The sequence below is a fragment of the Phodopus roborovskii genome, unplaced genomic scaffold, assembly GCF_943737965.1.
Source record: "Phodopus roborovskii unplaced genomic scaffold, PHOROB, whole genome shotgun sequence".
NCBI lineage: Eukaryota > Metazoa > Chordata > Mammalia > Rodentia > Cricetidae > Phodopus > Phodopus roborovskii.
The window spans coordinates 21,692,324-21,714,889 of record NW_026126567.1 but is presented as its reverse complement, the minus strand read 5'-3'; the positions used below and the strand labels follow the sequence as shown (position 1 = coordinate 21,714,889).

The 22,566-nt window shown below is 39.5% G+C and overlaps 1 protein-coding gene across 3 annotated transcripts in view; it reads right to left on the bottom strand.

Moving 5' to 3' along the window:
- Window positions 1–13,212: 13,212 nt before the first annotated feature.
- The window catches only part of Zfpm2 (zinc finger protein, FOG family member 2), a 424,449-nt gene continuing 415,095 nt past the window's right edge, over window positions 13,213–22,566 (bottom strand). For 2 of the 3 annotated variants that reach the window (XM_051202518.1, XM_051202520.1), the window contains 3 exons: window positions 20,163–20,369; window positions 18,276–18,500; window positions 13,213–16,767 (listed from right to left, as the gene is read on the bottom strand). In XM_051202518.1, coding sequence (XP_051058475.1) covers window positions 14,273–16,767; window positions 18,276–18,500; window positions 20,163–20,369 — 2,927 coding nt within the window. In that variant the 3' untranslated portion in view covers window positions 13,213–14,272. The remainder of the gene's footprint in view (window positions 16,768–18,275; window positions 18,501–20,162; window positions 20,370–22,566) is intronic. The other variant, XM_051202519.1, reaches the window with a different exon arrangement.

Here is a 22,566-nt window from a genome sequence, read left to right as displayed (position 1 = left end):
TACACTGGGTAGCATCTCATCACAGTTATGTTTATTATAATAACAAAAACAAAAGCAAAATATTATAAGTGCTGGTGAAAATGTGGAGGGAAATGTACCTTTATACATCATTCTCTGACCCCCAGAATGCTTTATTTGTGCAATTGAATTGTTCCTATGCACTTGATACCACCATCAGAAGTATTTTCAGCTTGAATGGCCATGTTGCCTTTCATGCTACCTCTCACCTGTAGTTGCTCCTATTAATTTTGAAGGAAAACACATGAGTAATGTGTCCACTCATCTCAATAGTTGCCCGCTACTCTAGAATTTCCCATTAAAATTATACTCTAAAAGCTACATTTGTTTAAGAATTGAGATGTACTTGTTGGTATTAACAGACTTTGGGGAGTTAAAGAATAATGACTCATGACTGGAGAGAGAGCTCAGTGGCCAAGAGCATTCACTAGTCTAAAGGATGTGATTTCAATTCCAAGTACCCACATTAGGTAGCTCATGGCCACCTGTGACTCTTGAAACAGGTTTTCTTATAGGTCTTAATAAAACCCCAGAGTCAGATACATGGACAAAAGCTGAAAGATCAGAGAGATGAAGGAGCAAGCCACAGCCACACCTTACCTCACCAACTTCCCAGCTGAAAAAGAGAGAGCGAGTTCCTGTTTCATCCTGCGTATGTTCCTTTCTCCACCTAGTTGAGATGACTTCCTGTCTGTCTGTTAGCTAGTTGCAAGCCTACCCTCTGATCTTCCAATAAGCTTTATTTGTACAAACAAGATGTCACCACAGACTCAAGATCCAGGGAATCAGATGCTTCTGGCCTCAGTGGGTGCCTGCACTTGTGTGTTTATTCCTACACACAGACCTACTCCCCCGACACACACTCATAAAGGATTGATTTCTGAAAAGAATAGGTGTCTTATGAAAACTGAGGCTTGGGGGGAGAGCAGGAAGAAGAGGTGGGGCAGGGAAGGACACTATGAATTGAAAGGGCTAAATGACGTTAGTCATATTCTATGCAGATCTTATTTTCTTTCCAGATTTTACTTTTCTGTTCACAAAAGGTGGCATTATTTTCTTCGCATGGGTAACTTGGCCAGAAAAACAACAAACCTAAGTATTGGAAAGTTATTATAGTTGCCATATTTTTTTTTAATGAATTGATAATTTTGCCTCTGAATCGGCAGGGTAGTTTTCTCAGTTAGGGCAGGCAGCATTTAATGTTGGCCCCTTCTTCCTCTGGACCCCTAACCCACTCCCTCTTGTCCCTGTCATGCCAATTTTCTGAATGTCAACTGTTTCTCTTTTTGACTCTACCCTTTGTTGAAGTTTGAAGTCGGCTCACCTTGTCCACTGACGTGGTCACTGGCTCACTTCTATACCTTTGTTCTTGTCACCTTTTAGACAGTTAAAGCAGTGTTTTTCAAACAGTAGGATGTGATCCATAAACGGGTCATGGAATCAATTTAGTGGGTCATGACTAGCATTTTATAAATGAGCTGGAATTGCTTAGTCTAGAACAGAAAGGAAAAGAACAGAAAATATCAAAGTGCATCAGGCAACAAGGGTATAACTATATTGTGAGTAGTTGGTGTTTTTTTCCAGTTGTGAGATGAAGAGAGACTGTATATAGATTCTCAAAATAGTTTGTTACCACAGCCATGGTTAAAACTTGAAAAACACCAAGTGGAAATATGGGACTAGGGCACTCTTTCCCATACATTGCATAGGTGGAGACTAAAACTACTTACATTTTCTAATAAAGCACACAGATGATCTTGAGGTGTTATGTGCTAAGATATCTTTAAACTTTTCAGGTTATGTCCCTTTCAAGGGGAAAAAAATCAAGGTGCAAACAAAACCTGGATTATCCCTCACAGGAAGCCAGAGGACATTACTCTTAAAATCATTATCTAGAATTTCTTATGTTTGAAGCTTTCATTTTATCTCATCACTCTCCATTTAGTTCACACATTATTGCATCTGTCCACTTTACATGCTTTTTCATCTCTGTCATCCATGTCTTCACTCTCACCCCTATAGCCATTTAATCAGACTTCTATGCAATTTCTTCATTTAATACTCTTGAAGTCTTATCTCCCATGAATGCTATGATACCAAAAGGAAGGGATAAGAGGTTCCTTCTATTCACTCGCCTTTATTTTCTTTCATCTGAATTTATCCATATGCCTATGTAACATGACATCTGGTGGGTAATGCACCCACCATATATATGGTCTGCCCACATGATGAGTACTTCTTTATTTTGAAGATCCAGCCATCCAATCTGTTGGACAGGCAATCTCATCCAATGGACGTGTTAAAATTCCCTGAAGTTTGATAAGATGAAAACAGGCTGTACTGGCTCCTCAGATCCTAGCAATGACTAAAAACTGCATTTTCATGCAAACATAAATTACAAATGGAATTATGATAACCGACTACCCCCCCTCCCCAAATGCACACAAATCACTTGTAATCCTGCCCTGGAGTGCTGTGTGGTTGGCTCATTGCTTATGCTCACAGTGCTTGTCAGGCTATTCAGTCACAGCTACTTCCGATGGCAAAGCGTGCAGGGCTGTTCAGAAACCAGTATGTCTCTATTCCCCTAAATCTACTATAAGGGCATAGAGGCACCGGAGCAGAGCACAGCTGGTTCACAATGGGAGTAATCCCAAGTGTGTATCTTCATTTTATTCACCTTCAATTTCTGTTTGACAGAATTTCACGCTGCTAGAAGATGTTACATTGACAGTCTAGAGATAATTCTCGTTTTTTAAATCCAGAGAACAAGAGCCACTTGGGAAGTGACTATAAATGTCCTCTGGGTGTCCCAGAGATATGCCTCATCCCTGTGCTGGAAGGAACATACCTCCGGGAAGAAAACAACTTTGATCAGTAATTCTCTTTGGAAAACGTTAAGAGAAATCGATCTCACTGATTTTCCCCATGAGTCATGAGGTCTGTGATAATGAAGGCCTCCCTTTCAAGTGGCAGTGACTCTGTCATTCCTCACTGTCCCCAGCAAGGGACTGAGACAAGAGGGGGAGATTCACGATTCTAAGCAGGTCTTTTTCTTTCAGTTTATTCTCACAGACTTTGTTCAGAATAAGGTCCTGCTGTCAGTACAGATCCTGTACCCTTCTTCTTTCTAGGTTGTCCCTGCCAGCTCTGCCTGAGAGGTGTTCTGTTACAAGATTCTGGCCAAGTTAGCTGATGCTGCAGTCTTTAGTGCTCTCTTGGGGCCAACCATCCTCCTGCCCTTCTAGGTCTGCTGAAGGACACACATTTTCCCCAGTAATCCAATGTATTCCCAGAAGTGGCCCTTTGGAGAGTCTGGTAGAGTTTCTGTTTGAAAATATCACAACCATTTCTTTTCATTTTTTACCAAAGGGAAATGTGTTCCTTCTCCATGAGGTAGATCACTATCTCTTATGTTTGTTCTGGTTTAATTACTAGCCCATCTCCTGGTCTGCTGATTATTCTATTTATGTATCCAACATAGTTTATCACCTTTAAGGGACAATTAAGTATTGGTTTCATTTGCAATTTAACTCTGACAAATTTTTATATTATACCAATAAATGTGGTAGGTGTGTTTCATTATCTTCAATTTCATATTAAATATACAAATTTTGGTAAAAACTAAAAATGTAACATTATGTATGAGAAACCTTAAGTTCTCTAAATGTTTTGATGTTGTTTATAAATGTAGAATATATTATAATTAAAATCAGAACTTACTGAGTCAAATACATCACTTATATGATAACTATACATTTGATATGTTAATTATTAACGCTCTGCATCTCAGACAACATTGGGCAGTCACTTTTCAAATCAAATTTGGAGGTATGTACTCAGCTTCTTAAGATCTCTCCTCAAACAAATGGGTGTGGGCCAGGATGCAACCTAATTGATAGGCTAAAATCTCATACTGATACTGTTAACACCTTTTAAAGTGGTGGCCTTACACAGTCTTTGTTGTTGAACTGGCTTCAAATTACATATTATCAAATATTTCAAATTGCCCTCTAATTCCAGTTCAGGTGGCTGTACTACTTGATTGAATTATATTTGCTTATTTACTGTTATACTTTCTTTTGAATTTCCATCACATTCTTGCCTTAGACTATTTCCAGAATGATTAAGATTTTTTTTCTCACTAAATGTTTTATATATTAGATATATTGAAAATCATCAATCAGTTCACTCAAAACTGGGTATTTGTCTACTTTCATACTTGGATATTGTGCTAAGTTCCAAAGACATCAAAAATAACCAGGATTTATTTCATATGTCCTTTGTAAGTATATAATATGCATAGAGTTCTTGAAATTCTTCTAGTACTTATAGAAGGACCTCCTAACACATATTTGAGATCTTGGAAAGCAATTTTGACTAAGATCCAAAAGACAGCTATGCTTTAGCAAGTGATAGATTTGTGGAGGAGTGTAGAATGAGGATATGCTGTTTTCCAAGGAAAGGATCAGCCAAGAGAAGCAAATATACTCATGATCTCATCTGGGGTTTAAAATCAGGGACATCTAAAAGAAGAATGGTTTTGTAAAGGAGATCAAAGTGAATATATACCTAAATATTTTTGATAATTGAAAAAAAAAGACTTAGTGTGCAGTTCACAGCCATGGTGGGATCTACTGTTCTTTGATAGCCAATGCTATCCATCCTACATAGCCACAGACCTGACCATAGCAGTGACCTAACTCTGTCTTGGACTGATCAAAACTGTATGTGATGATTTCTGGGTTCTTGTTTTGTAGAGACTGACCAGAAGCTCTGCATCAAATTTGTTTTCTTACATTTGGGGGCATATCCTGTTCTATAATTCTCCTCTCCCCTTTCACTAGTACATGACTAAGTGAAGAACTCTAATCAGAGGAATGCATCCACTTGATATGTATGTTTCTTGCAGGTCTGGTGCATAAATCTTACCTTCAAATTTTCTCTTTCCCTAATTGTCAGCAGGACAGTTGTCTTCTAGGAACCGGGGCTTTACAATGAGAAAACCACCACTAACTTGAACTCCTGAATAATTACTTCATCCTTCTGTTTATGGGGGCTAAATATTAATTTTCTTTGTCATAGCAACTGGAATTTCATGCTTTATCATTATAACAACTAACATCACTACACTAATACAGACATTTTAAAAAATTATCTCTTTTGAAACAAGAAAATTTTTCTTTTAGAATAAGTCAAGACCAAGGTATTACAAAGCTTTAGCTTACCTAGGGATATTTGCAACATGGAATCAATGGTTGGGAATATTCTCATGGCACCTGTTAGTAATTTCATTCACCTAAATTTCTTCTTTAATTGCAACTAGGTGGAGTTTTTTCTCTTATTCATCATTTGATTTAAGGTACCTGGCATGATATTAGCATACCTAATTGATCAATGAGTATGTACAAAATAAATCAAGAATTAAATCTTCTAGGACCCCAGTCATTTGATCTCTTATTTACCATATTAAAGAATATGGACTTTGTCCTGGTGGTAAGGGGTGCCGGGGATGTTCTTCTGTATACATGTTACTCTTACTGGTTGATGAATAAAACACTGTTTGGCCAATAGAGGCAGGAAGATGAGTGGGGCTAGGAGACTAGGGGAATGCTAAGGAAAGAGGCTGAGGGCTCCAAGAGAGATGCCATGTAGACTACAAAAGAGTAACAGGTCAGGGAATTCCCTGGTAAGCCAAGACCACATGGAAATACATACATTTATAAAAATGGGTTATTAATTAAGACAGAGCTAGCCAATAAGAAACCCTAGCCATCAGCCAACAGTTTTATAATTAATATAGCATCTGTATGTATTATTTGGGGCTGAAGCAGCAGCAAAGGAGGGATCACTGGGGGATTTCAAAAGAAAGTGAGAGCAGTCAGGTAGAAAGATCGCTGTGGTGAAAATAAGTTTTTCAATGTGAAACATGTTTATGACTCAATCAGTGAGTGTCAGTTTGTAGAAGTATCTTGTAATCATTAAACTTTAACTTCCAATAATCTAGGTATGAGGTGGCTATGCTATAATCTTGAACTAGAAAATATTTTTGTGATCTCATAAATGGAGATAAGAAAATGAATCTACTGACAGGACGGGAAATTATCTAAAAATGAGATCATAGAACAAGAGGGTCTGGTTATACCTACTTCAAGGCTATAGTGACTCAATGGGTGGCACTAATAGGACAGATGAGACAGTGAATTATGTCCTTCTCAACAGTTGGGTATGCCATACAATGATCTCTTCATTTAGTATCTTCTATAAATAATCACATCTCTCCTTTTCATCTGTCCTTTGTCTTCTGCTTCATTTTGCCTGAAAAAAATTTATTAATTGACCATCCCTATTTCCTGGGCTAACTTGTCTCAGTACTTCTGAGACTAGCTAAGATACTTTCTGATGTGTTTCTGGTATTCTATGCAATCATGTGTTATGTACTGTAGAAACATAATGTGTTCACTTTTGTGTTTTTTTCACTCTGCACTTTACCCAAGACCAACTGAAGACAGAGTCTGTCTCATGACATGTGATCGCTCATGCCTATCATAACAGTATCAGAGTAAGGGCACATAACTGCAGTGGGATTGTGAGGGGAGGCATGGATGACTGAAGGAAACAGGATAATTTTATAGAGGAACAAATTGAAAGCAATTAATAGTATCGGTTTTTATACTCTTAGTTTCTGCTTGAAATTTCTGACATGCAGTGAGCACAGATGATGGCCACAAGATTGTATAGACACCAATTCCTCCATTCTCATTCTATCTCCTCACTTGTACCTCAACACCTACCGGGCATGGCCATAAATCACAAACTCCCTTCAGCATTTGTTTCTGATCCTAGTAGGAGCCCACCAATCTTGTTAACAGACTCCACAAGTGTTTCCTCAACAAAACTAATAATTGAAAATTAGAAACTTGTGTATAAGTGACATGGAAATGTATCGTGTAAATGATGTGTTTAAAAGTTCTGCTCTGGCTCTTCATCCCTGTCCCCTCTTTCCCGTGGTTCCCCTGGGGCTGACAGGACTTTTCCTATCTCCCTCTTCTCTTCTGTCCTCTCTCTGTCTCTGTGTCTCTTTACCTCTTTTCTCCCCACCCCCTTCCTTTTCTAATAAAACTTCTCACTTAAAAAAAGAAAAAACAAACAAACAAAAAGAAAAGTTCTGCTCTGTTCTCCATATTAATAAAGAATGCAAATGAAGAGATAGGGAGGCCCTGCCCTTCCTACTCCTCAAACATGATGACTCCCTTCTGCAAATGGATGTAAACTTAACGTTATTGTATCAGGTGTAAAACAGCTAAACTGAAATGTTAAAAATGAAGAGCTACACTAGATTGCCCACAGTAAATAGATTTTAAAACCCTTTTGCTGACCATGCAGTTTGGCAGCAAGACAGAAAAATCTCACTAGAACTGAGCTGGTAGTTCCTACCCCATTAGCTAGCTTTCTTAGTGATGGAAATAGCTATGGAAAACAGGCCAGGGAGTGAGACCATCAGTGAGCATTACCAAGCCTTAGACAAACTGCCAGGCAAGCAATCCTACTTGTCCAACAGTAGGTTGTTAGGGGTAACTAATTTCTTTTTAATTGAATGGATTTAAGACTTTCTACTGGAGTTCATGTCCAAAATTATGTTTCATCAAAGTCCTATGGCTAGATCCAAGAGGTATAGATAGCCACTACTTTTGTTTTGCATGTTGTCAAACTGCCTCCTAAATATGTATGCCTATACCCACAGATAGGTGCTACCCTCAATCTTGTTCAGGAAAGCTTTTCTTTGAAAAAAAAAGAAAAGAAAGTGATAGTTAATGCAAGGAATCATGGATGTTCAATTGCTGATAAAACATGACTACGGAGTGCTACAGCCTCAGCTGGACATCCATATTACCCACTCCAAGGCTCAAGGAACATCAAGAAATAGATTGTAAGAAGGGTGTCAGAGCTGGAAGATGCTGGGTATGACTGTCAAAAGATGTCTTCTGGACATGATGTGCACACTGCACTCATGAGCTCATAGTAGCTACACTTGCCTCACACAGGCTGCATAGGAGTGGGATTGTCAACATTCATTCACTGGTGAACAAGCAGATCTTGGGGCCCTGGTTCTCCTTAGCAACCAGTGGCATTTAAAGTCTACTAAGAGAGGAAGAGTGAACCCTTCAGTGATATAGCTACTGAGAACAGATGAATTTCCCATGTTCCAGTGAATCTCATCATACCTATGCCCATGAGGTCAGGCCTCATTAAACTTTGTACATTATAAAACAAAATAAACAACAACAAAAAGTAGAATGAAAATCTGTGAGGAGGAGGGGGAATTATTGGGGTAAAAGGATGGGGTATGTGAGAGTTATCAGAATGTATTATATGCAGCTATTAAATTGTCAGATATTAGATACAAGTAACAAATAGAAATAAGTAGGAGATATAGACTTGAATGGAACCTCCAAGTGTACTGAGTTTAGCAGGGTTGTAGAGGGAGGCATTTTGAGCCCACCAGTAGAGATGGGGACAACACTGCACAGTAAAGCCACAAGGCCACTGCATGGAAAGCCCACATGATTTCTGTGTCCTTTGCAACCTTACCCCTCAAAACTGGTCCACATACTTGCAGCTTTGGCACTGATAAAATTCCGATGCATTGCCTCCGCCTACTGAGGCAGCATCTATTGTTTATCAAGACAATAAGTACATGATGAGTGTAGACATAAAAGCCATCTATCCTAGTGAGTTCAGCTCAATACTCTCTAGCGCTGCTTTGCAGATAATTGTATATGTCATGATATCTCTGAGGGTGGGGATGAGGGTCAAAACAAAAATAATTACGTATTTGGGAAACATTTGCTTATTAAGGGAATACTGTCCCTTAATTATTAGTTTTACAAAGAGACTGTGGTGTAGCTGTGCATTTTAACGAAACATGATATTGCATTTTATGCAGTTAACCATTTTTCTCTTCCAGGTCCCTAGTGAATCTGATACATTTATAGCTTCAGGAGCCCGATGATGTCACATGTAGGAAATGAAATATAGTATCAAAGAATTGTAGGCAAGTTAAAAAACCTCTGACATCCTTCTCTAATGTGAAGATAAAACTGTTTGAAATTAATACATTATTTGTATGCAAACTGGGGCAGTGGGGTTGCTGAAAACAGTTTATTCTCTTTCAATCCTGTTTACTCTATTAATATCCTGAGCAAACTCTTTTACATAGATAGTGCCAAAGCAAACTTTTGCTTAGCTGGTGTCTGATTTTTCATGATTCTCTGAATTAATAAGGTTTATTATGTTCCAAATAGATACACTGCCTTGTGCATAGTTGGCACCAGACTTAATTATATCCCACAACTAAGTCCTCAGTGATCAACAGAGATGCGTTGCCTTAGGTGCCTGATTCTTGATAGGATGCCATGGATGTCTGTTAATAGCATTCATATCTCAATCACTCTAAACCATTTGGGGGCTAACTTAATATCTGTTGCACAACCACACATTTGCAGAACTTGGCTGAGAACTTCTTTTCTTTTATGTCTTCACCTGTAACTGTATATTGAACAGAATATTTTACAGTCTTCCTGTAGAATCCCAAATAAGGTTCCAATATCAGTATCTAACACCTATAGTTTATAAGTGTCATGTAACAGGAAAAAAGTCTTTCCCTGTGTGATTAATAATTGTCACATATTAGATCATATTATCCCCCTAGGCATTAAACACAATCACCAGGGACCTAAAGAAAAAAAAAAAAAGGGCAGAACAGGAGCCTATGGAGACCAAGGTTGGAGCAACTCAATCATAGAATAAAGAATGTTGGCATCCAGGGAGCTGTAAGGCCTGGTGAAGGAATCAGTCCACAGTGAATGTAGAAGTACATACATGTTACATCTTAGTGTAGGATTTCTCACCTCCAAGTCTTTGAAAGGATACATTTCTGTTTGAAATAACAAAGTTTGTGGTAATTTGTTACAAAAGTTCTGGAGAAGCTGCAAGAGTCCTCTACCTCCATTGATATTTGAATTGAGTCTGCACCTGTGGCAGAGAGGACCAAATAGCTGTGATTTCGGCTGTTTAACTTGTTCTTTTCCACCTGAGGAGAAGAAAACACTGGAAGAAGAAAACCTGTGCTAAGGGAATGCAGTACTACTCAAGCTAAACTCTTGGGACTAAGGGAGAGAATTGTGTTTTCCTCAGGCTGCAGTTTCCAGAGACACCCAGAAACAGATACCTTGTAAGTTGAAAATGGAGGGGGGCACTGGGTGAGAAAATAAAGAACAGGAAAAGAGAGGCACTCTTTTTGGTAACATCAATTGTGACATGAAAATTTGCAGTGTCCTGTGTAGCTAGCATGTTCCTTTAGTCTCACTAGCACAGCCTTCCTGCGTTCAGGCTTTAGTGGGATGTGGATGGTAATTCAGACTCTTGGGATTCGGCACTATGAGTGTTGGGTTCACCAGCTTCCCGAAAAGCTCTGGTGCAAAGGGCCTCTGGTAGCAAAGCCTTTAGTAGACTGACAGCAGGGCACTGACTTGTGGAAATACTTTTCTTTGTCTTTCTCCAAAATATAGGGCGGGTATAGGGTGACTTCCTTACGTTCCCAAGCACTTTCAATTTTCCTATACTTACTTACATTTTTTGTGACTATTTTCCTACATAAGACTCTTTTTGAAATAATTTACACTAGGTCCCGACTCTCCTAGTAAGTAGCCTTTCATACATGGATTGGTTTTATTTTCCCACAAGTGTTTATCACCATATTTAAAAGCAATCACTTGAAAACTATCTGGCACATCATATATTTCCATCAATGCTTTCATTAAATCAGGTTAGCCTTCAACCTATCATTCATATATTCTTTCATTTTCAATCACTTACATATTCATGCACAAACTCTTTTCTATTTCCATTATTCATTTCCCAATCCATTCACAGATACTTACTAAATACATCTTTGACATTCAGGAGTGATGGAAAGAAAAGTGGTAGACAGAGGTTCAAATTAAAGTTATTCCCACTCCTAGTTATTTAATTTTTGGTATAATTAATTCTTTGATATTTGTTTCATCTTAACATAATTTAATGAAGATATAGCTGGAGCAGTATACAGAAATTGCCGATACTAACTCAAGAAATTAGAAGTTTGACTCTTTCAAACCATTGGACACCATAGGGCTCAACTAAATTTCTGAAAATGAGTATTTGATTTTAATGCCAAACATTTAAAATGAATCCTATAAAAAAATGAAGCCTGTGAAAGTTCACTATTACAAGACTATGTTGAAGATGAATGATGGCATTTGGAAGTGAGGGGTGCCATTTACTTCTTAAATCTACAAAACTAAAAATACCTATTACTTGCAATTTTTTTTTAATTCTGTGGCAAAGTGATACAAGATGAGATTTTTTTCAACTCTCTGAAAACTGCCTGCAATTGGAGGAAAGCCTTACATTCAAGTGACTACTATTTAATGACATTATTGAGTCACAGAAACAAACACGTTTTCTGAGTGGGTGCTTGCTGTATGGTACTGTCAAGAGTTTCAACCTCTATATAAATCCACGGTAAAAATAACCTATGAAATAAACAGATATTGATCATTTCATTTTCACAGTTCCTACTAGGAACGTGTTTGCTTTCATAGATGTAATGCAACATGGACCGTATTTTCTAGTTTTCATGTGTTTGCCTGTTGGGCCTGTGAAATGTCTCTCAGCATTTTCCACTGAGGTATTGGTCCTCAAAATAATAAGTTTAACATATGAAAGTGTAAATTATTTCAAAAGGAGTTTTATGTAGGAAAATATAGGATTGACTGTCAATGCCTCTGATGTTGAGGTGTAGATTGAATAATGTCCTAATATTTACTGGAGTCTTTGGGTACATAAGGTTGTAGGGGAAACTCCTTTGAGTGGCTAATCCTATGATGAAAGGTTAGTGTTGTAGAGATGAGCCCCAGCTAGAATGGGAGAAATATTTCTTCTCACAGGGATTATTTGTGATCTAGTACAGGACACACAGCTGGGAGCCATGGATACACTCATAGCACAGAGAACTGTGCATTGTGAGTACACAGTGAGAGATATTCTTTCCACTGAACACTAAGGAAATAATGACAGGGTGCACTGTCTAATGGCTTTGATTGTGTGGCAAAGGACAAGCTGTGTGTGGCATATGGGAGCAAGTGTTACCACTAGGCAGAGTGGTAACTCCTTCTGAGGGTGGTGGTCTCTGAGGAGACAATATACTCTGGAAATCTCCACAGCTGGTCAGTCAAACTCTAGGGTTCATCTTGAGGAGGCTGAAATGATCTCTTTTGTAAAGGTTGACTTTCCTGTAAGTCACCCATCAGTCATCAACAATGGGCTCAATACTATCACTTGCCTCTGCATTTACAGAATGATGTGGATGCACACACACAGTTGAGAACAAGTCCCAGGTTTCTGCTTCTTTCTCATTAGCTCTGCAACTTTCGATACTTAAAAATCTAAGACAGCTGGAAAATGCAAAAGGATTCAATGTCCTTAAGCGTTCCTACACTGACTTACTTTTTGGTTTTAATTACAACATTAAACACACATGTTGATCATTTTTAAGCCCAGTTCAGATTGCAAGCATTCGTTGAGTAGTTTGAGTAATGGTGGTGAAAAGATATATGGTTTATATTCATTTCTTTTCAATTTTTCTATAGTATTTAAATCCACTAGAGAATACTAAAATCTGTCAAATTAGAATCTAAGTCAGTGGTTCTCAACCTGTGGGTCATGACCCCTTGGGTCAAACTACCTTACCACAGGGGTCACGTAAGACCATCGGAAAATACAAATATTTACATTATGATGGATAACAGTAGCAGAATTACAGTTATGAAGTAACAACAAAAATAATGTTTTGCCTGGGGTACCCACAACCATGAGGGACTATACTAAAGAGTAATAGCACTAAGAAGGTTGAGAACTACTGAATTAAGGAGATGCCTGAAATTTCAGTTTACTGCCTCAAGAATAATTGAGAATGGCTGGGTTAAACAGGGGCAATGAAAAACTCAGTTCCATTTTTTGAAAGAAAGCTGGCAACAGAAATAAACATATAACTGATTAAAATGTTGCTATGTTGTATGTGACACAAATAGAGCTGGATACCTTTTCCTTGGTACTCAAGGGAGGAAAAAAGCCCAGGACATCAAATTTCTCCAACAATTTGGAATTTTATTCCATCCATATACATGCATAGTAACAACATTTGTTGAGAAATTATTTCTATCAGAAGTAGAACATTATCTTTGTGATCACCAGGTGCAGTATTGCTACTCTTATATTTAAATAGATCTTATATATATGAATTAAATTCATACTTGCAGCATCGAGTTTAGGGTTTCAATTTAGACTGTGCCTTTCAAAAGATAAAACCGATTACTACTACTCCATTACTTACAATACTGCTTCCAGTAATTTTGTTCATCCTTTATAAAGTATTGCATTTAACAGCAAAGGTTTAAAAACTGAGACAGGACTGCATCGGTGAAAGAAAATACAAGTACTGTACAAGAAAGAAAAATGCCAATCTTCATTTAACATACATGTTTAAGCTTGAGAAAATGGACAGAAATATACGGCTACGTACGAATGCAAAGCCTAGTGACATAGAGACTGTATTTGCTAAAATATAAAGTGCAAATGGAGCCTGATTATCCACAAACTGAAATCTTAAGGCGAACTTATAGCATGTGTATTTAGAACATGTTTGCAGGTTATATTTTAGCATATACACATATCTGCAACAGCATATAAGAAAAAATCAGGATACACAAGTGCTTTGGAAGCTATTTCTAAAATGCTTTTCTGTATTGTTTTGTGACTATTTTCTTTAAAAGCTACTATACAGTGCAAACCATATGTGCTACACAATAACTATACAATAACATTACAAATGACTTTAATATAAAGTTTTTAAATAAAAAATAACATAACCACAGCTATGAATACTGCTGGTAAAATAAATTAATTTTTGTTTTGAAAATGGCACCAATAATACACTTTACTAATGGTCTGTAATGAAATTACATTGTAAGTCTTCAACTCAGCCATAATGAATGTCTTCTGATTGCCAGATGTAATTCAAATGTAATTCAAACAGAGTCTTTGTTTTTTGTTTTTGTTTTTTTCAGGACTGTTTAGAAGAACATACTAAACACTGGTACCAAAGGTGACTGCTTTCTTCCCTCTTTTTTTTTTTTTTTTTAATTCAGTTAGTTCATTTGACATGTTCTGCTGCATGTGATGAGCAATAGAACTTCTTGTGAGTTATAAAGTTTGAGAGGTTATTGAACTGGATATCGCATAGCCGGCAGTATTTCCCACTGCTGGGAGCCTGGGTGGAACCGTTCACTCCCTTTGCTATGCTGGACAACTGTTCTTCTGCCGAGGGAATTCCTGGGGAGACGTTCTCATTTGTAGCTAATGGGTTTTCAGAGATCCACGAAGGGGATTTGTGGTCATCGTCGTGCTGGGCATTCTGGGAAATGTTCTCTTGCTGTGGGTTACCCGTAGGCCTTTCATCTTGCTTCAGTCCACCATTCACTATGACCATGCCTCTGTTCTTGGGCAGCAGTGGCAGAGAATCTTTCTTGGGCACGGCACACCCATTGGAGGAGGCCTGGCCTTTTGGAGACTCGTTTTCTGCATTTGTGCTTTGTTCTACGTCGGTGTTGTGGAGGGCAAGAGAACCGGGGATGTAATCGCTTGGCTTTATGCCATAGTATGGAGAAAGCTGATCAGCTCCTTTCGTCTTCTTTATTGCTCCAGGGTAAAGGCATTGGGGAAGAAACAGGTGTTTGTTGTCTTCCTTTGTAGCGATGAGCTGAGCGGCTTCGCTGAACACTTTCAGGCCCTGTAAAGTCGCTAAATGGGATGAAAACAAGTTTCCATTGGGCGAAGGCTGCTTCGGATTCCCGTTCTTCTCACATTTGATCATGTTTCTTTCAAAGCCGACGTCGGGGCTATTCCGTTCGCTTTCTGAATTAGGGAACGCTTTGCCATCAAGCTGACTCAGGTCGTTCCGCTGATGCGCAGTGACAGGGCAGAAATTCTGCTTGTGGGCCAGGTAGTTCTCCACCTTATTGAAGCTGATCTTGCATACGGTGCACTCGTGGTAGTCTAGCAGCCTTTTGGGAGAGGCGGTCGTCCGCTCAGACTGCGATAGACACTTTTTGCTGAGGTCTATGGGTACGTCCATTTCTAGGCAGGAAACACTGGAATGGGTCGTGTCACATTTGGGAACCGGAACGCATTTGTTCATGGCCAGCGAAGTTTCCAAGTGCTTGGAGACAATTCCTGGGAAGATGTCGCATCTCGGGTGGTAGCATTCTCCTAGCCCTTCGGTGGGCTCTTGAGTGGAGCTACAAGGATTGCTGAGGTTGGATACATCAAGAAACCTCTGCTGGACCAGGGGCGGCCTTTGCTCCTGCTCAGGTAGGCACATCTCATACATCTTCCTTCTCTTGCGCGTGCGCATGGTTCTCTGCATGGCGGGCACTTTGTTGGAGGCAGATCTCTTTAGCGGAGGGTCATGGCGTGTTGCACAGTAATACTGTTTGTGGACCATGTATGTTTCGTGCCTGCTGAAGGTGATGTTACAAGCTTCACAGGTGGTCTTATTTGGGTCGCTTTCCCCATCCACTAAGGGACCGCTGGGATTTTTCACATCAATGGGCTTTCCATTCATTTTGTCATCGTTGCTGCTGGCGGTGGACAGCTTTTTGGCTTGAGTGGAAAAGTCCTTCTCATGGCCTTTTCCGTTTGGCCCAATCAAATCTAAGACGGTGGAAGAGTTGATGCATGATGTTTGAAGAAGTGGTGTTTCTGGGTCAGAGGAATGAGCAGCTGGGTTAAGAAGGCTTATGGAAGCCTGGGCAGTATTGGGACTCACAGCTTCAGGCATCTTTTCTGAAACCCCCGGAAACTCAGGGGACTTGGCCATCTGCTGCCACCGACTGCTGCAGTAGTGTTTTTTATGAACTAGGTAGTTATCCAAATTATTGAATGTTATGTTACACTCAAAGCATGTAGCCCCTTTGGGCATCAGAGGGCTGTAAATTACCGGAGGGTAGCTACTACTACCGTGCCTCAATCGCCGATGGACCAGCTCGGACATCTTGGCTAAGATCTCTGAAGCTTGAGGGACCATGGTGATATCTTGGGGGAAAGCAAACTGAGACAGGAAAGGTCCCACGGGAAAAGAGGGCCCGATGTTGGGTTGTACTGGAGAGGAAGCAAGTCTCGGGCTGGAGGGCTCAGACTTTATTTTTGTGTAAGAAAAGCTCTGCTTGTTGGCTGCCGGCTGTATCTCTGGTCTCTGGTTGCTGAGGAAGAGCTGAGTCTTTTTCTCACATTTGTCCAGTTCTGTGTCTGAGCTTGCATCCTTAGTCTGCATGGCCTTTTGGCTCTGGGAGAGGTCGCTTCTGGCCAGCAAGTCTGTGGCTGGCTGTAAGCTGTCTTCGGTTCCACTAGGAGAGTGCTCCAAGTCGCTTTCTCTGGGAAGTTTGCCACCCCCGGGGATGTGGAGGTCCTGGTGCTGTAGTAACTCCCTCTGAGTCTGGAAGCCAAAATGGCACTGGTTGCACCTGAAGGCAGCTTGAGTGAGATGAGAGAACAGGTGTTGGTGGAAATTGATCACCGAATCAGCAGTGTAGCTACAGACTGTGCATTTTAAACTTGCCCCTGGGGGAAGGAACTCCTCCATTTTCACTCCTGTAAAGACATACAAAGTAGGAAAGCTGAGAACCACACCTGTCTGCTTCCCAGTGATGCACAACTTGACTAGTGAGCTTGTGTTTGTCGACACAACAGACAGAAATCCTGCAGCTGCTCCTATGTGATACAGACATTTTAGTGACATCTGCAGTTATAGTTTCCTAAGCCTATTTGTGAGTGTTATGGTATGGATGGGGAGAATTACCAGTACTTCTGTTGCATGGGCCAATAAACAAACTTCAAAACAACCCAAGAGAGTTATAATGATCAAGCTGTGTAACAATAGAGTCATGCCTAACCATCTGAGTACTATGTTCTACAACAGGAAGAAGTGAGCATTCACTAGAGTGGCTACTAGCTACTGAATACCTACACACACACACACACACACACACACACACACACACACAAAGAAAGAAACTATAGTGCATTAGACAGATGGTTTTACTGAATGTGGTTTATCTGTGTAGAAAATGGTATGTTAATAAAGTCAGTCTGGAACATGGTTGACCACTCCCTGTTTCTGACTAGTTATTGCCACAGATGGTGAAGGTATGCATCCTATAAAACAACTATTGTTCTGTTTGTTCTTATCTGCTGAGGACAGACTTGTCCTCTCTTCTCTGAACTGTGAGTTTGAGGCCAGCCTGGTCTACATAATGGCGCCAGAACAGCCAGGGCTATGTAAAAAGACCCTGCCTCAAATGAAATAAAATATTAAAAAATTAGGAAAAATTCTAAAAATATTTAAATTTAACATAATTCTGTACATTTTAAGATTATAGGAATGGGGGGTATCATAGCTAACAATAGCTGGGATCCATTTCAAACATTGGTGGGAATAGCTCCCAACTTCCCATTTTTCTTAAGGAATCAAGAGTACTTTCATGTGATAAAATTCAGTTAAGCTTTACCCACACATACTGTGGAAATTGAGAAACTTTTAATGAAAACTACCACAATAGCAGCTTCAATTGCACAGCAACTCCTTTTAAAATGTGGCTACTATTTCTACCTTAACACATGGAAAACACCATGATCAGTTCCCAAAGGTCATGTGACAAAGCAATGAAAATGAAGGGTAGTAGACAAATAGAAATAATGCTGTTTTTCTGAAGAGGAAAATGAATGTTATGATTTGGTTCATGACCTAAACACTGCAGTTGACCGATGTTGTGGAAACCAAAGTCAAGTCCTTGGGTTAAAATATGCTGCATCTAAATAGTAGACAGGAATACTGTATGATCCAGTAAAATATCTATCTGTCATCTATCTATCTGCCAACTGTCTATCATCTACCTACCTACCTACCTATCATCTATCTTCTATCTACGTATTTATCTATCTTTTATCTGCCTACTACTTATCTATTTGCATATATAATAGATATGGATATAAGCACATGCACGTGTGTGTGTGTGTGTGTGTGTGTGTGTGTGTGTGTGTGTGTGTGTAGAAAGAGTAGAGTACCCTGAAGCAACCACAGAAACAGTAGAGACCCTTACCACTGTGTGAGTTCAGGTGCATTTCTAGAGCTCGTGCGTTGGAAAAGCTCTTGGTGCACTGTGGGAAGGGGCACAGGCTGGAAATCTGATGCGTGTTATCTTCGTTTTCTTCAGACACTGGAGCAACTTCTCTTTGCCTCCCACTGCAGTAGTACATCAAATGGGCTTGCAGGTTCCGCTCGCTCCGGTACCAGATGCCACAGGATTTGCAAGGGAATATATCCTCTGCAGCAAAGCCAGAGACATATTAGCTACTGTCAGGGGGAGTGGAATCAGGGTAAAATCACATTTGTTTCCATCTTTCTGAGTCTATTCCCAGGTTCTGAGTTGGGTCCTTAAGAATTGATTGACTGACACTTTCCTAGCGCTGTGACACTTCAATAAAGTTCCTCATGTTTGTGGTGACCTCAACCATAAAATTATTTTCCTTGCTACATAATGTTGCTACTGTTATGAATCATAATGTGAATATTTTCGGAGGTGAAAGTTTGACAATGGGGTCATGATCCATAGGTTGAGAATCACTGGTATAAAGGGTTATATTGAGATTGGAAACCTAGCCTTAAACCTACCCCTGTACTGTCTGGATGACAAAGTGAAACAGAGGTGGGATTATATGGAGGAAACATAAATTCAGAGATGAGATAGAGCAGTATTTGGCAGGCTAAGGCAGCGTGGGTTGGTCTAGCCTGGCCTTTGTACTATAGACTCTGGGATTTGGAATGCTCTTCAGAGGCTTTGGGGGAACATAGGGTCACATTAGACATAATGGAATTTTGTACTTACGAGATAAATAGAGAGGGCCATTTGGGGGAGACTTCAGAGAGTTCTAAAACTCTACAGAAAGATCTAGAATTATCACTACTGAACAATGGCTATATAGATAATGGTGAAATAAGGGACATGGCTCTGTGAAACCATGAACAAGAAACAAGAAACAACTAAGGATCAGATTCTATCAGAGGGGAGATAAGAGCAACTTCAGAATGCTGTGCTGATGTCTCTTTATTATTTAACCCTTTCTTCTCAAGTTAAGTATACGTACACTATCCAAGAGACTACATAGTTAATATAGAGTATATTTCAAAAATGTCATGTCAACTGACTGATTTCAGGAAGCAAGTGATAATCTGTGCTTATATTGGGTCCCTTGAGAGTAATTATTTCCTTACTTCCAAAAGTAAACAGGTATATTCTTATATGTAATTAATATTAGACATTGAAGCATCACAACTGAGTAAGGTATACTTCTTCTTTCTTTTCCTTTTAGTAAACAAATACTTTGATTTTTCCAGGTTACCAGGCCTTCATCCAGGTTGTAGGGATTAAAAACAAAAGCTCTATGAACTTGTTGTATTTGTTTATTTGAGGCTATTCATTAAGCTTGTTACTTTAAAATAGAAAAATAATTAATAATTTTATGTCACATCAATATAATATTATGTATTCTCTATCATTAGTGTATATAATAAAATGTGATTTTTTAAATTTATATTCTTCTCTTTTTTTCCAAGCTTTGAAATTCCATGACCATTAACAAATACAAACTTTGATACTATAAAATTATCACCGAAAGCTATGAGGCTTGCCATTGCTAAATTCAGTTTAGTATTATTTCATAAGTAGAGAAAGACAGTTCTTACTGTGGGTGGCATTTAGGAATGCAATCTGACATAATTGGAAGTCCATGTGTTTTTTCCCCCTGCATTTGAATATGAAGCAAACACATCACACAGACAGACAGACAGACAGACACACACACACACACACACACACACACACACAGTCATAGCCACAAACTGAAGAAAATGTCTCTTCCCAGCTGCTTGTCTCTCCTATAAATACCCATCACCCCCACAAAGCTGGGTTACAGCACTCAGCACTTACTATTGACAATAGCTGTAGGCAAAATAGAAGCCATGGCTGCTTGCTGTGGAAGCAGCTGAATCGAGTCCAGCAGGCGGGCCGGGTACATCCCTTCTGTTAGAGTCATCTGACTGGCAGCTTGTAGCCTTGAGTCAAAATCCACCACAAAGGCAATTAGCTCCTCACCCTCTGAGATGGCCTTCGTTGTGGTACACCAAAGCTGACCCCCTGTTAAGAAGAGAGAAATGAGAGGAGAAAGCGTTGACACGGAACTACCCATGAGCCAGCTGCATCCTAGACCTATGTCAAGAGCATCTTCTCGTTATTCACATGAATATGGACTGAGAAAGGAGTTCAATCAGACTGCAGCTGTGTGTCTCAGCTGGCCCCTAGGGACAGAGGTTATTCTGGCCTTCAACAACAGTTTTAGTAACTAACAGTGGGAAAAACCTGGGGAAAATATTGATGCAATCTTTGTCAATGGCCTGCCTTCCAGCCTCTTGCCTGAATCATTAACCTGGTCATTGGTGGAGTGCCTGCATGGGGGGCACACAATTGCCAAAACTTACTCCAGACAAGCTTCTGAAGTTACGGTTCCATTAACTAACGGAAGAAGCGACAGTTTGCCTCCCTCTTCCAATGCCCCACTCCCTCTCCCCCCATTCCTCTGTCGTTCTCTCTGCTTTCCCAAAGCTTATACACAGTGAGTACACATGCCCCAAATTGCCAAACAAGCAAACAACAGTTTATAAAATCTAGGTTGTTAACATTCAATTACAGGGAATCTGACCCTCCCTGTGTAGACTGCCACCTGTGTACTTTTTTCCTTTGATGGGCAATCTTATGTAATACCCTGCGATGTCCCTTCTTTATCTCCATTTACCCTGACTGAACACCCTGCAAAAGAGGATACGCCAAAGATTCTTTTCAAAAGGCTTATTTCAATAAAGATTTGTTTAAATGAAAGGAACCTTGTCTTCAAACACAGAGATAGACTCTGCTCTGCATTTCAAATGATCACGAGCAGTGCATTAAAAAGAAAAATTAACTATGCAAGTACATCTTCTAATGTATTGGAATGTGATAGTGAACACTCATTTATTTAACATGTTTAGACAGGCAGAGCACTTATATTTTGTTATCTCCACTCTCAGGCCTAGATACATATCCCACACAGTTATGTCTGCAATAATGTGGTGTAGTTGATATTTTAGAAAGCACCCCCTCATTGTGTATGTACTGGAAGGCTGTATATTGTACTCATTAACTAAGAAAAATTGTACCCATTTTGATAAGTCACATTGCTCTGCTTATCTTTCAGCATAACTGTCATTTCAAGTGCACTTCATTTTTTCCAGCCTTGGAGATCATGGTTTTTAAACAACTTGTACAAATCTCATGGAGATAAGAACAGTCTATGACAATGGCAGAGTCAAATGGAAAACTGGAGGTGACGCTTTAGAAACATCGCGGGGCAATTAACCAAGGTCTAAAGTAAGCAAACAAAACACAACGCACGGGGGCATGTGTCTGTGTGAAAAAAGAAAAGGAAGATGATAGTCCTCAAATTTATGATCAGTTTTAAATTAAAACATGAAGATAGTAAAATACCACAGGGCAGCATGTGCCCACCCCAACCACATTTTGATGCTAATATTTCTCAAAGCATAAAGGATCGTTGTAGTTGAAACAGAGCAGATTTATTTTGTTGTTGGAAAAAAAAATTATTTTCCAAACTACTGAGGCCAAAATTACATCACTGGGGATTGAGAGGGAGTTAGAAGCCTGTGAGCTGCCATTTCCCCTGGGGCCATTCTTGCTCTGGGAACCTCTGTATTTAGATGCTCTGCCCTTTCTGATGTATACACACCTTACTACTTATGGGGGTAGACAAGCTAATAACTGTCTTCTCTTTCCTCGGGAACACAGCTTATTAAGCTGGCCTATGGAACAAGGGTGGAAACAGAAAAAGCAGTAGCTGCAGTTTGGGTTTATTTCACAGCACGGTCACAGAGCCATTAGATTTCAAGTATGGAGTTCACATTCTTGGTTAATCCAGCTCTGGTTACCTTTCATAAAAGGAAAGACAAGTTTGGTTCCAGTTCCTAGCTGAATGCATCTACTGACAGCTAATCATGCTCACACAGCAAGATAACAGCAACATACCTATGCACAGTATTAACCAAAACATCCAACAAATAACAAAGTTAAAATGAAAAATATTAGGTGTAAAACATCAACAAAGACTCACTCATATATGGCTTTTTGACATAGAGCAAAGGATTACCATCCTATATCCACACCGCCAGAAAAGCTAGGATACAAGGAAGACCCTAAGAGAGACATACATGGTCCCCTGGAGAAGGGGAAAGGGACAAGAGCTTCCAAGCAATTTGGTGGCATGAGGGGAGGGGAGAGGGAGTTA